A 15,051-nucleotide genomic window follows, 5' to 3' on the forward strand; every position below is an offset into this window, starting at 1 on the left:
AATGTATACATAATTTAAGAAAAATTGCTATAATGCATACAGAATACAGAAATCCTCCTCTTGATCTATTGTGACTGACATTTTACTAAGTCAGACGATCAGGATTATGGACGACGCGGCTCACATTTTGTTTGTCGGACTGTATGTGTCACTACTATGACTGTACTGTAGGTGAGGCCTTCTCTCTCTGAGAGCCATCAGCATTCAGTGTTTATAGAAATAAATGAAAATTAAGAAAATTTCTTGAGAGTGTTTGACTAAGTCGTTATTTCTTTTTAGGACGATTATTCATCTATTTGATGTGAGACAAAAATTAAGGCGTGCTGTTTTACACTTACAACTGAATTGACATATCTTACCATTGTGCTCAAAAGCTACACATTCAATAAAGTTTGAGGTCGTACACAGTCTTGAAAAGGCTACAGACCCAAAATATCAAGGAATTTTTTAGTGCTCTCTATGTAAAACCTTCAATGAAAATTTCTGTAAAATGATTGTTTTTGCACTTTATTTCAATTAAAGTATTTTATTGTAATTTTAGGGTTTTTGTTTGGCAGCCGTAGCTGCCAGTCATTTGACCATTTTTTTACGATTTTTTTTTTTTACAGTGTGAGAAATTAATTAAATTGGTGATAGGACAAGCTAAAATATGCAGTATCTAATCCGTATGCATCCTTCGCTTTTGAGGCTCTAAAAGAACTTATAATATTTATTACTTCTACATCAGATATTTCACATATTCTAAAAATTGGTTTATTATGATTGATTGGACTACACACAATATCTTTAGATGAAAAGCTTTTAGACAGTTCCTCTACTGAATTTATAAAATATATATATATATATATATATATATATATATATATATATATATATATATATTATTTTTATTTTTGTATTTTTTTTTTAATGTTTGCAAACCTTTCCTGATCCTGAATTAAAATTCCATTTATTTTAAGTTCTATTTAACTTTGTCTATGGTCAATATTTCTTCCAGTCAATTTATTAAGATTTTTCCAAATCATCTTCCCATTACCCTCGCATCATCAATTATTCTAATAAAAAATTATATCCAGTAAGAAATTATATTTCTTACTACTTTATTTCTTAAGGATATAAAAATGTGCCTATAGTTACTATGTTCTGATTTAAGTGCCCTTTTCAATGCAAAGTCTCTCTCTTTCATATGCTGCCAAAGGGCATCATTGAGCCAGGGTAATGTCATTTTTTGTCTAGATTTATTTTTAACCTTCCTAGTAAAAGAAGATATTATTTTATTAATAGTTGTAAGAAATATATCACTGCTATTCCTAATATCTTCACTATACAGTAGACTTGACCAATCAATCTGCCGAAGGGCATTTTCAAAGTTACTAATTTCATTTTTTTTAATTCTCTGAAGATTACATTTTGTCTGAACTCTACTTTCAAAATGTTTTCTAGTGAGTTTTCGTGCCAATAATGTAATATTATGATCAGATATTCCCGTCAGAAGATTATATGTTTTCATTATTCTCTCTGGCCTATTTGTAAACATCAAATCTGTTTGTGTCTGTGACGAACTAGTCACTCTTGTTGGGCCATTCACTAGTTGGATAAGATTGAATCTACAATTTATTTAAGTTTTTTTTTTCCTATCTGATTTATTATCCCAATTTATATTGAAATCACCCATAACTACTAGTTCTTTTTTCTGGTCACATTCCTTAAGGATTTTATAAAATTGTTCATAAAAGTTGTTTGCACCGCGCTCTTACATACCCACTGTATGTTAGACCCTATCCCATCTAAACTACTAAAAGAGCTGCTTCCAGAAGTTATAGATCCTGTTTTGGCTATTATTAATTCATCATTGTCATTAGGATATGTCCCCAAAACCTTCAAATTGGCTGTTATTAAGCCTCTCATTAAAAAAACAGAACTTGACCCCAAAGATCTAGTTAATTACAGACCGATCTCAAATCTCCCTTTTCTGTCAAAGATACTAGAAAAGGTAGTATCCTCACAATTATATTACTTCTTAGAGATCATAGTACTGAGACTGCTCTCATTCGAGTTACAAATGACCTGCTTCTATCATCTGATCGTGGTTGTATCTCTCTATTAGTTCTAAGTTGAACTCTTTTTATTGCTTGTGCTTAGTTGAGAAGACATTAAGTCTGCACAAGTATATTTTAAAAATATTAAATGAATGGTTATTTTCAAATCCAGTCAACAATCAGAATGCTAAATGTTGACTAAACTAAAAAACAAATCCAACCAACACTGAGATCATTCTGAGTGACTTCACGGGAGAAACAGCGCCACCTTCTTGTCAAGTTCATGAGTCAGGTGAGTTGCACTAAATAAATGTTATTTTTTAGACTAAATTTAACGAGAAAATCATGCAACATATCCAACCTTTTTGAGTGGACATTTAGAAAGTGTTTTATGTGTTGTTAAAAAGTGGATATAAGACAGTATATGTCAAGTTCAGGCATCAAGTAAGTCAAGTGGCTCTGAATAAATCTTTGTACTTAACGTTATACTGCATTAATAAAAACGTATATTATAAAGGTGTAAATGTTTTATTTAAAATGTATATATTTATACACAAGCGTACAACATAAATAAAAACATTGAATAAGCATTGTATGATACGTCAGGGCCGTTTCTAGCCAATTTGACGCCCTAGGCGAAATCCCTATTGCCCCCCCCCACCCCCACAATGATATATATAATATATTCTTTTCAGACACCAGTTTCTTGTTACATTCAAATTGGTTGTCATAGTAACGATACTAATTTGTGTAGATTGAGTTCAATTGACTTAAAGGGATAGTTCACCCAAAAATAAAAATTCTGTCATCATTTACTCACCCTCAAATAGTTCCAAACTTGCATGAATGTCTTTGCTCTGCTGAACACAAAGACAAAGGAACATATTCTGAAGAATGTGGGAAACAGAGCAGTTCTGGGGAACAATTGACTTCCATAGTATTTTTTTTTCCTACTATGGAAGTCAATGGTGCCCCAAAACAGCCTGGTTACAAACGTTCTTCAAAATATCTTCCTTTGTGTTCGGCAGAACAAAGAAATTCATACAGGTTTGGAACTACTTGAGGGTGAGTAAATGATGACAGAATTTTCATTTTTGGGTGAACTATCCCTTTAAGATAAACATTTTGCACAATTTATTATCTGTAATATCATTGTGTTGCCACTAGATGCCTGTATAGCCCCATGTAACAATCCCCAGTAGCTAAGACATTGCACATAATTTACACATAAATCACACATAAATTAATTTGGATACATGTTTATATACTATCAATGGCTACTTTTTGTCTTTATCTGTTTTTTGTTCAGTTGTTTTGTTTTGTTGTTGTTGATTTAAAGTGTCAGTTATTGCATTATTATTTCAGTCAAACCTATAAAACCCTTTGTTGCCCCAAGCTACATATAAAAGCCTGATCAGTGGCATAAAAGTAATCAATGCAGCTACTTAATCCTTTGATACTCATTAACGCGTGAACTTCCCCTTTAAATAACGTGACGCTCTGCCCTCTATGTGTATGACGCTTCTCCATTAAGTGCTGTGTTAGAAGTGATCAGCATTTCGACACCTCCATAAGGATGTATTAAACTCGACAAAGCAGTTTAATAAAGGATGTATTGATCTCGTGAATTAGCAAATTTTACTATACCAATATTTTTTAATTGGTTGTTAAAGTTTATATGGGAAAAAAAAACGCACACCTTTTGGACAAATCTCGCAACACGATTTATCAACTGCCACAAATACTGCCTAAACAAAATACTGATTTTGTGCACTTTATTTACTGTACCAATATTTTAAATTGGCCTTTGAACTTTGTTTTATTGCATGGCAAAAAAAAAAAAAAAAAAGCGTTACCTTGCCAAAGCACTGACAGAGCCCACTGATCTAATGGCGTTGATGAGCGCTCAAAACGCAAGCATGCAACGATCAGGCAGCAATTGACAGTGCTCTGATCCAATGGCATACAGGCATTGTCAGATTGACAGTACTCTAGCCCAATGATGTTGGGGATCCAGTGGGGGCGGCAGTCATATTTCAGGGTGACCGTGCCACTCTTTATCACAACCCTGCTAAAACGTACGTGCGCTAATTGGCGCCCCTTGAGCTGGTGCGCCCTAGGCGACCGCCTAGCTCGCCTATGCCTAGAAACGGTACTGTGATACGTTATGTCTGAGGGAAATTTAAGTAAAGGGAACGTGCTCACACCCAGTCAGTTCTTCCAAGGCACCAAACACCAGACCGCTCCACTGCAACTACATACTGTGTGTACCTTCAAGACTAGGAGTTTATTGTTTTCATTCCAGGTAATGTGTGTAAATGTTTAGAGTGTTTAATACAATTAAAATGTGCTTTATTGTTCTCAGTGGCATCTACACTAATATTAGTCTGTTTCATTATTATTCCGAGGTCACCATAGCCACCCAGATCCAGTCCGTATCCAGATCAGATGGTGGATCAGCACCTAGAGATGACCTCTACAACCCTGAATGTCAGCGGAGACCATCTCAGCTCCAGAGACAGATCCCCAGTGAAGACCTCGTTGGCCGTCGGGACAAGACCACGAGAACCAGACAAGTCCTCTGCTCAATCTGACCTGTGCAGGAATTAAACCATGCCATGCTGGTTTCATCTGGCCAGAGGAGAACTGCTCCTCGACTGAGCCTGGTTTCTCCCAAGGTTTTCTACTCAGTTTCTGTCACCGATGGAGTTTTGAGTCCTTGCCGCTGTCGCCTTTAGCTTGCTTATTTGGGGACGCTTGGCTGATTGCATAGACACTATTGGAAGAGAGCTGAACTGAATGATGATTTAATTGAATCATCAATGAACTGACTTTAACTGGAAAAATGACTTGTTATTGTCCTCTTGCATTATTAAGCTGTAAAGCTGCTTTGACACAATCAGTATTGTATAAAGTGCATTATAAATAAAGATTACTTGACTTGATTTTATATACTGTAACTCCTGCTTCGTTTTTTTAATTTAATTTATTTTTTTGTGTCTTCTGCCTCATTTTAAAGATGTAATTGTGAACAGTAGTAATATTTGTAAATGTTTGTTTGCTAACATTTTGTTTAGCTTGTTTAGGTTTTTCTTAGTTCATTAAAGTTTAAACTGAATTTTGCAGTTGTATTACAGATGTAATGTTTGTCAGCTGGAGCTTTAAAGGGAAAGTTCACCTAAAAATGAAAATTTGCTGTTAATTTACTGACCCTTAGGCCATCCGAGATGTAGGTGACTTTTTTTCTTTAAGCCTGTATATTTAGTCTGTATGACAAATGTTATAAATGCAGATTGTTATTAAATAATGGCTATTATGTGTTGTAAATTGTGTTTTTAGTGATTGATAAACACCAGTTAATCATTTTTAATAATTTAATAATTTTGTTAAACTATAAAAATATATGTTTTAGTTCCCCCACAACTTCTTATGATGCCCAAATAATAAATCTTAGTTGAGGTAACATATAAAACACACGGAGTAAATGGTTAAATTTTAATTGACATAACTTGCTGTAGTCTTCTAAATGTTTGACCAATTAAAACATTTTATTTGAATGGACTATAAAACTACTTTCTAGAGTGTAGACTGTTCCCTGAATACTGGGGACAAATTATATGCTTACTAGGGGATATAGAATAAAATCAGATTGCGATTTAACCAAATTAAAGCAAAGTAAGCTAAATAATGTCACAAAACTCTGGACTATTGGTAGTACCCAGAATATCAAAGTCCAGTAAAGGAGGCAGAGATTTTTCGCATTTTACTCTTAAATTCTCAAATAGCCTTCCGATAATGTTTGGGGCTCAGACACACTCTCTCTGTTTAAATCTAGATTAAAAATGCATCTTTTAGCCAAGCATTCACATAACACATCTCATAACCTTGTACTCTAGTAATAAATGTGTATGATCATCTTTTGCCTGAAATAATATGAACAGCATCTATGCTAATTCTTCTCCTTTTTTCCTGTTTCTATCTCTCAGGTTTCCTATCCCAGTGTTACTACAGCTTGGATCCAGCCTCACTTGTGGTGACTTCAGATGATGTCAACACTCATGAAGACCCCAGATGATGACAACTATAGATGAACATACCAACCTGACAAATGTTATGTATTGTAATTAGGGGTCGACCGATTATCGGCCTGGCCGATTATCGTCACCGATATTAAGCATTTTTATGATTATCGGTATCGGTCATTTTCACAACCGATGTGCCGATAAAATTATTTAATTTTGAAACCACGCTATTTGGCTCTGAGGCAGCCTGTCAGAACTCACCACTCTGTGGCCTAGAGCAGTCTCCGCCCACCGCGCATCTGATTTGTTTGGAGTCACGAGTCAGACCAATCAATGTGGAAGTTAAGGCACTCTCACACTGAAAGCGCTTGCTACAGTTTCAGTGATCACGCATCAGTTGTCTCTCAAAGGCAGCAGCAGACGTTGCTCAAGTTGCAATAAATCACAATCCACTACACTGAAGTTGCAAAACACCTCAATATTATCTATTTATGTTTTCCGCGATGGGGAAAACGCAGACGGAATCGCAGAATCCAGTCATATAAAGGGAATTTACCGAACACGGAGTTCGTCAAAGTTTGGATGAATTAATCAAAAGTAGGTCAGTACACTTAAATCGACTCGTGCTATGGACTAGTATCTGTAAATATTAAGCTGCAAAAAGACTTATTTAAATATGAATTCTGCATGTTCTGCGTGTCATCTGCCGTCTCACTAAATGAGGACATAAATACATGAACAACATCCCCAGAACTGCTCTGAGAGTTGCTTCCTGAGCATTTGATCGTTTCATTTGAGTAAAACGATCGTCATATCATATACATAGGCTACAGAAACTTAAGAGGTCCTCATGGAAACCCGTCAAAATAAAAGTTTGGTTTATCCACTACTACTACTACTACTACTACTACAACAACAACTTTTGTTTAAAAGAATAATCACACAATACGCTATTTCTTCCATGTTTTTAATTTTAATGGTAAACCCATTTGTTTGCCAAAAAAATGAGTTTAACTCTTTTGATTAAAAGATAACTGAAATTAATGTTTTATGGCTTCATTTGCACTGCACTGTAAATTAAAACTAATCGAAATTACTGTCACATAGGCTAAGATTAAGATACTGTCACATAGGCCAAGATTAGGACGACATGAATTATGACATTTCAATAGGCTATTGAACCAAGTGTGCCTATAACAGGTTATTAGTGTTATAGTTTAATTAAAATAGTTGCAGTCTTCTTCACAACTTCTACAATGGAGCTATGAAGACAATTAAATTATTTACACTTATTATATTATAATTATGAGAGGTTATGCTATTACACATACATTTCTAACATGTAAATTATTGAAGCCAAATACTTACATTTCCCCAAGCTGTTTAGCTCTAGTACAGTATTCATAGGCTTAATCATGAAGCATGCAGTGGCCCCACTTTTAACTCTCTCTTTATATTACCCTTATTGTAGATGGATGCATGGAGGATGACAAGAGTAAGAAGTGCAATCAACACCAGGGAAGGCAGTTTTTGTCAGAGCCCTTGTTATTCTTAATTTTGACATTAATTTTAATTTTTACATCATACATAATATATTGGTTAAAAATATCGGTTATCGTTCCACTTGGTCTGTAATAATCGGTATCGGCATCGGCCCTGAAAAACACATATCGGTCGACCCCTAATTGTAATCATTGCCTTAAAGCATACGTTGAGTGATTTTCAACCCACTCTGTATTGTTACTATGATGGTAATATATGTGAACGAACAATGTTTAATCAATGTTTAAGTTCCATGAGATATTCCCATTTATTTGTCTGCCAAATAATATTTTGCATTATCCGAATATTGTTTATTTACATATTACAGACTTTGTGACAGTATAAAGTGGATTTAAATTCACCAAACTTACCCTTTAATGTTTGTCTGTTTAACTGAACATGCCTTTGAACACATAACTTGTATTATCTTAGAGTTATTGACATTTAGACATTAATTTGTTGCCAGAAGATGCTCCCCATTGAGTCACAGTCACCTCAGGCTGTTGATAGGATTTTTTTTTTTGAAACCTTGAAATTTTCTAAAGCTGCTTTGATTGTGAAAAGCAGTGTACCCTTACAACAGTTAACCATGTTTTTACTATGATAAAACTAGTAACCATAACTGTAGTAATCAGGGTTTTTTAGTTTTTCTCAAACTAAGGTTTTGATATCATGGTTCTACTAAAGTAATATTTTAGTAATGCTGGAGTAAAACTGTGTTAACCATAGTTTTTGGAACCATGGTGAAGTTTGTAGTTAGGTTTACTACTATGCTGTAGTAAGACCATGGTTATGGTAGTTACTGTGAATTTACTACAACTATCATAGTTAAACCATGGTTAATTTTGTGGTTGACTTTTGTATGGACATATGTGAATTGAATGCTTCTATTTGAAAGTCACATTGGATAAAACCATCTGATACATATACTGTATGCATTTGTATGTTTAATCTGTTCACTGAAAATAAATTTGCAATTGCCTTTGTACATTGTTTTTGATCCATTATTGTGTGCAAGGACATTTTGGTTAGCGTAATCGAACTGATTATGAACCTCGGACCAACCATGGACCACCAGCAAAGAGAAATTATAAACTGGCGGCTCGTCAGCGGACTGCTGTCGGAAAAGCGGCAGCTGCCGCTGGTGGTCCGCTTGAATAACGATGAGCAAAACGCCGGTGAACCGCGGGCAAAATAAAATTTGCATTCTTAAAACCCAATATTTTGTTGAAGTCATTGTTATTTGGTGCTTAAGAAACGTAAGATCTGGGTTATTATATGGTAAGTTACATGGTAGTTATAATAAAGAAATCTTATATTAACGGATAATTCAAATGATTAAACAATAGTTTGAAACAAGACAAATGGTTTGTAGTACTGATTATTGAGGTCCATATCTGTCCGTCTTCCATGCCGCTTATACTCTAAGTTACTCGGGACGGGAGTGCTAGATGATTACTGACAGCAGTGGTATCGGAGTAAAGAGGTTAGGAGAACGTTCTGGGAACCTTAAGAGAACTTTCTAGGAACGTAAATAGAATGTTCCCTTTAGGTTAGGGGAACGTTCCGGGAACCTGCCGAGAACGTTCCCCTAACCTAAAGGGAACGTTCTATTTACGTTAAGAAAACTTTCCTGGCTACCCAAAAGGGAATGTTCCTGAGAACATTCTGGGAACCAAAAACTCTGGGAACCAAAAATTGTTAGATGGGCAGCTCCACACACATCCCGCCTTTTTGCCCATTTTCGATTATCCGGGAGTGACGCGTGGCAACGTCATTAATTAACTGTCAAATATACTATATTGCCAAAAGTATTGAGACACCCCCTTTTTTGAACAGGTTTGACTACTTTAGTAATTTCCATGAGTACAAATCTTAAAGTTTAAGCATAATGATATTCAGGGAATTGTTTGCTTCTAATTTTATAGCAACAGTTTGGACAGGACCCTTTTCTATTTTAACATGACAATGCCTCTGTGTATAAGCCCTATTCGGACGGGACTAGTTTTCTAAACTACGTTTGAGTTTCGATTCTTATCACCTGATGTCTGCAATTTTCATGTACCAATTCGAACGGGTCTAACATCTCTGTGTTTATTACAGAGGTGGGAGGTCCTGTTTTGTACATCTGGGCGTTTCAGAGGTCATGCGCTCTGTATGCGTGCATTGCGTGTCATTCGGATTGATTACCATTAGTATAACAGTTTTACTACAATTACCATGGTGAAGATATATGGCGAGTATAGCAAAACCATGTTAATGTGTGGTTGCTTTAGTTTTACTTTAGTTATTTATTTGTAGTAAACCCGTGTTTAATTTTCATAAAGGTGCATATGTAATTAAAACATGTAATTGAGTGCAGAAATGAACACGAGTAATTTTACCTGACGCAGATATTACAATAGCCAGTCTGAATGGTTTACGTGATCTGACTCTTGATTTTATTATTGTTTTTAATTGATTTACTTATTTTTTCCTTGCCGGGAGGCAAATATATCAAACATGAGCGAGGTAAGAGCGTCTACGGTAATTCACGTTGGCCAAAACACACAAGAAAACGCGTTATGAAAAAAAATCTCACCGGCAATCACAGACATCGCATTCGGACGGGATTAGTTTTCTCAGATGATCACTGAGTTTGCTGAAAAACAGTAGGTAATTTGCTCTGGAATTATTACAGAGGTTGTGTAAGAAAAACGCATACATGGCAGATTCGGACGGGATTAAAATCACCAAGTACGTCTGTGAAACACACATTTCTCTAACGACCCCCTGTAAAACTAGTCCCGTCCGAATGGGGCTTAAGGAAAGGTTCAAAAATAAATGATTGATTCAGTCAGTGTAGAAGAACTTGACTGGTCTGCAGAAAGCCAGCTGAACACCTCTGCTGTGACTTTAAATGCAGACCTTGAGCCAAAAACTCATCACCAAACACCAATGACTTGTACATGGGTACAGTCATTTTAGACACTTCCAAAATTGTTACAACAGAGATGGAAATACAATTTTTGTTGCCACAGTTTTGGAAGTGCCTTTTTCTGTTCTAAAGAAGGGAGTGTCCCAATACTTTTGTCCATATAGTGTATGTACAAGTCATTGGTGTTTGCTGATGAGTTTTTGGCTCAAGGACTTGACTTTCTGCAGACCAGTCAAGTTCTTCCACACTGACTGAATCTTTTGCTCTATGACTTATGACTGAAGTCTTTTCATGTAAGTGGACATACCAATAAATAAATACTCAAACAATAAGTGCTATTCATTTCAATACGTTAATAACGTTTGTGGAGAAAAAAAAAGAAGAAAAAAAAAACCACCTGTAAAACCATGATAGAAAGATTTTTTTTTTTTTGAGGAGAGAAAAAAATCAGTAGCTGGCTGCTTGATCTCACACACTTTGTCACCATCAGTACTGAATTACAGGCTTTGTTTATTATTTATAATCATTAATTATTCAGTGTTCCTCCAGTTGCTCTATTTTTCTACACTCTATATCACAGTACCATGGTAAATAACACACGATGCAATGGTAAAGGCACTTTCAGGTAAGGGTGACAGTGTTAAACACTACTGTTTAAAGCAGATTAATATTTAGAAACAAACATGAGGACAGTCTCTTACCTGACAGCCCTTCTTATGATGAAATCCCACCACCACGATGTGCAACACGAGTTCCTCTTTACACTGAGACTCCATCAGCTCAATTATAATTAGATCAGAGTCCAAAAGACAAGGAAAAAAACAATAAAATAAGCGTTTGTTGTGTAGAATCTGTAACTTCCGCACCCCTGACCGTCAGTGTGTATGTCACGCGATGCTCCGCCTCCAGCACAAACAAACATCCTGGCAGAAAAGCAGACATATTATTTGCTGCCGACAGAGGGCGCGCCATGGCTCGTAAAGATCACCCATCCATCATCTATGCGCCGGTTTAATTATTAATTTAATTTGATTTAATTATTGCATTATTCTTTTGATCCATTAATTTTCCTTATAATTTCTAAAACATGAATCCTAGGTGTTTTATTGTGTATAAGAATTGTATTTGTATTGATATTTTATGATAAGGGTAGGCCAGTGGTGTAGTCTAGTTTTTTGTAGTGAGCATACTGTGATTTTTCCCTCCCTCACCTGTCCCAAAGCGACACCCCATAAACACTACTCACTAACATATACAGTATTCATCTACATGTAACTGACAGCATTCTGAAAGACTGCTTATGTGATATCAACATGCCAGTTTATTATAAGCAACACAAGACAACCACATTTACAGCTGGGGAGACTGGACTGATTTACTGTGTTAATCATCTAACTAGGCCAGTTAGCTACATTTTTTCTGAATATGGTCCCTGCATGGAGAACAAGTTTTATGGAAATTTCAATGCACATTTAGTGCCTGTTTTTAAATTACCTATACTGACCTTCAGTCCACAAGGCTGGCCAGGGGTCCGTGTACGTTTTGATCATTTGTTTTTCAATTTGAAATTAAATAAGCAGAAACCAGAAAACGGTCGTTTTTTCGTTTTTTCATTTGTTCAAAAAAACGAGATTTTGGCTCGATTTTCGTTTTTTTGGTTCACGGGTAGAAAACGGATAAACAACTTCAAAATTCGTTTTCCCCTTGTGGGCGTCATGACATGCCCCTTTCCGCTGATTGGCCAACCAAATCTGAGCCCGTGACGTCATGCTCACTTCGTTCAGCAAAATAATAGTCCGCTGCTGCTGTACGGGGCATGTCCTAGATCGGGCTTTCTTCTGTGCAACCTAACGCGTTTCGCAGAAATATTTATTTCAGAAATTTTAATCAGCACCCAGCCTGTTTTATTTAGCTGTGCGTGTTGTTAAATCTGTATGGTGACGCTGCGCTACCCATAGACAGTGCAGAACAAGAAATAGACGTAGCGGGTCCCCGAGATACTATTTATCCACTCAATGTCAGAATTTTTGTATTTTACCTACATACATTGGAAACGTGCACTAAATTTTCATTATTAAAATTTTAACATTTTATACATTTAGCCTACATTTAATCATTTAGCCGACACTTTTATCCAAAAATGGTTTACAAATGAGTGCTGTGACAAGTCTGTAATTATAACTGATCATTAATTAATTATTAGTCTATATGATTATTGAAAAGTCATCAAAACTGGCTCATGGCATCAAAACTCCCCAAAATGTCGAAAATTAATCAAAATATTCGTGCATGACATTATTTGAAGTATACAGTATGCAGCCATACAAACTCATTAGTGAAATCTCCACCTGGTGGCGCACCTAATTATGTAATTAGGTATTTTATTATATTTTCAGTTATTTTGTTATATTTTTGGTTTTATTGTATTTTAATCGAGGTCTTCACTGGGGATATGTCTCTGGGGGTCATCTGGGTGTCCTGGTCTCCGCTGACGATCAGGGCTGTAGACATCATCTCTTGGTGCTGATCCACCTTCTGATCGGATACGAGAGAGATCCCAGTGTGCTTTGTGTCCAAAAATTTGATTTATTACCTCTCATAAAGATAAGACCCCCCCACCCAAACTGGACACCTGTTTGTCCATGCCCCCACCCATCTAAATGAGCATCTGTTTTTACTGTCCAGTGATTCTAAGGTATTTATGAATGTTTTGGGAAGCGTGTTTTTGTGTGGGCCATTGAAGACTATTATGTGTTTAAACTTTAAATTGTGAAACTGTGTTAAACGGGACAAAGGGAAGTTTTTATTAGAGTTTTTCACGCACACATATCAACAAAAAACATACGTAAAATGAGCAACGACTTGCTAGTGTTGTTGTAACGAACTCTAACTAGTTTAAAAACGTTTTAAGTTAAATAAAAGAAGTAGAAGTGTACGTGTTTATTTAAAACAAACAAAGCATCTGACACCTTAGTTAAAACAATAGTATAACATTACAAAGTTAAATAATATAGAGTTGACTCATCTTACCCGTCTTCTAAAACAAAAAAAAGCATCAGAAGCGAACTTTACAACATTCTATCATTACGGATTAAAAGGTAGCTTTTCTCACAAGTTACAGCAAATAGATCTGACTTATCTTACCCGTATTCTAAAACAAACAAAAAAAAGTATCTGAAGCGAACGTTAAGTAAAAAGTCAAAATCTTGTTACAAGTTAGGAAATAAAAGAAAGAGAAAAAATAACTGTGATGTAAAATAAATAAAGAAAAAAAGAAAAAGTGCAGACTATCTTAGGCAGCCTCCGGCAGATAACCGCACACTAGCGCGTCAAAACTCAGAATGCGTTTACGCCGCCGATTCCAGACCACGCCTTCCACCCCCCTAACAGCGTAAGGAGAGACCGATGCAAAGATTTAAAAGAATTAAAGTAATGTTTTAACATTAGAACAAACGTTATTTTTAATAAATCTTTAGCATTTCTTAATTAATGAAACAATTCGGCACTCATCCTAAAGCTTTTCATTTTAAAATTAGGTTAGTCTAGTTTTTACCTTTTAAACAAACAGTAGGCCTACCTACCAGGGAAATGTTGCTTATTTTATTTTATTTACTTTAGTTTAGTTATTCGCACTTAATTTAGTAATACCTTTATTTACTCTTTGATTTTTGTCAATCTTTAAACTTTCTAGCCTGCTATAACGGTTAAAACGCATACGCACGTATGTGAACGGAAACCGGAATGAAAGCAAATGTTTCGGACATCTTTGGAGTTTTCAGCCATAATTAGACGCCTAAACTTTTTACATTATAGCACGAAATGTAAATACTTCGTCTCATGCAGGGAGCAACGAAATGAGTACGACACAGTGTGTCTGGACGTATGATTAACGACGCGTCCGTATCAGATCGAGAGTTGCTGTAAAACATCTAAAGGTGTTTCTGGAGACGCAACTCATTTGCAATCTAAGAGTTTTTGAGGGGGGTGTGACATCGTAAACTTTGGTGTAGCTGTTCATTTATCAAAGGATGCGTCCCCTTTTGAAGTTTTTATATGACACATAGCTGGTTAAGTTAAAAGTTAGGTATAGTTTAGGAAGAAAATACTCAAACATAAATACAAACATACACAAACAATCCCCTACATTTAAACATTTAAACTTTTATGATGTCTCATACAAACCTTTTACAAACTTGTGAACTTTTAGAATCACACTGGGTATCTCTACAAGATGATGAAAAGCAGCATGATTAAACAACAATATAACTATTGTTTTAACAAATAAGTTAAGATTTGTAGTTTTTATATCTCTCAAACCTAAAACATGAACCTCTAAAGCAAGGATTAGAAGCAGTCAAATAAAAACGACTGGTCTATATAGGTTTATTTTACTAAGAATTGATCAAATAATTGACAGAGGAAATAATGCAAATATTCAATAAGTCCAATTTATCAACCCCGCCTGATGTGTCTGACGGTTTGTGACAAATATCTTACTGATACAGTTGTGTTAAGATATTAAATATGTGTA

The 15,051-nt window shown here is 35.5% G+C and overlaps 1 protein-coding gene across 5 annotated transcripts in view; it reads right to left on the reverse strand.

The window, feature by feature from the left end:
* Positions 1 to 12,239, reverse strand: part of avl9 (AVL9 homolog (S. cerevisiase)) — a 120,070-nt gene extending 107,831 nt beyond the window's left edge. For 3 of the 5 annotated variants that reach the window (XR_009273665.1, XR_009273664.1, XM_058793454.1), the window contains exons 1-2: positions 12,025 to 12,239; positions 11,222 to 11,443 (exon numbers count right to left, since the gene is read on the reverse strand). Coding sequence is in view for 3 of the 5 variants with exons in the window: in XM_058793454.1 (XP_058649437.1) it covers positions 11,222 to 11,296 (75 nt within the window). In the remaining 2 variants the exon portion in view is untranslated. The remainder of the gene's footprint in view (positions 1 to 11,221; positions 11,444 to 12,024) is intronic. The other 2 variants (XM_058793453.1, XM_058793452.1) reach the window with 2 other exon arrangements.
* Between the last annotated feature and the right edge of the window lie 2,812 nt (positions 12,240 to 15,051).

Source organism: Onychostoma macrolepis, chromosome 12 (genome assembly GCF_012432095.1).
Source record: "Onychostoma macrolepis isolate SWU-2019 chromosome 12, ASM1243209v1, whole genome shotgun sequence".
Classification (NCBI taxonomy): domain Eukaryota; kingdom Metazoa; phylum Chordata; class Actinopteri; order Cypriniformes; family Cyprinidae; genus Onychostoma; species Onychostoma macrolepis.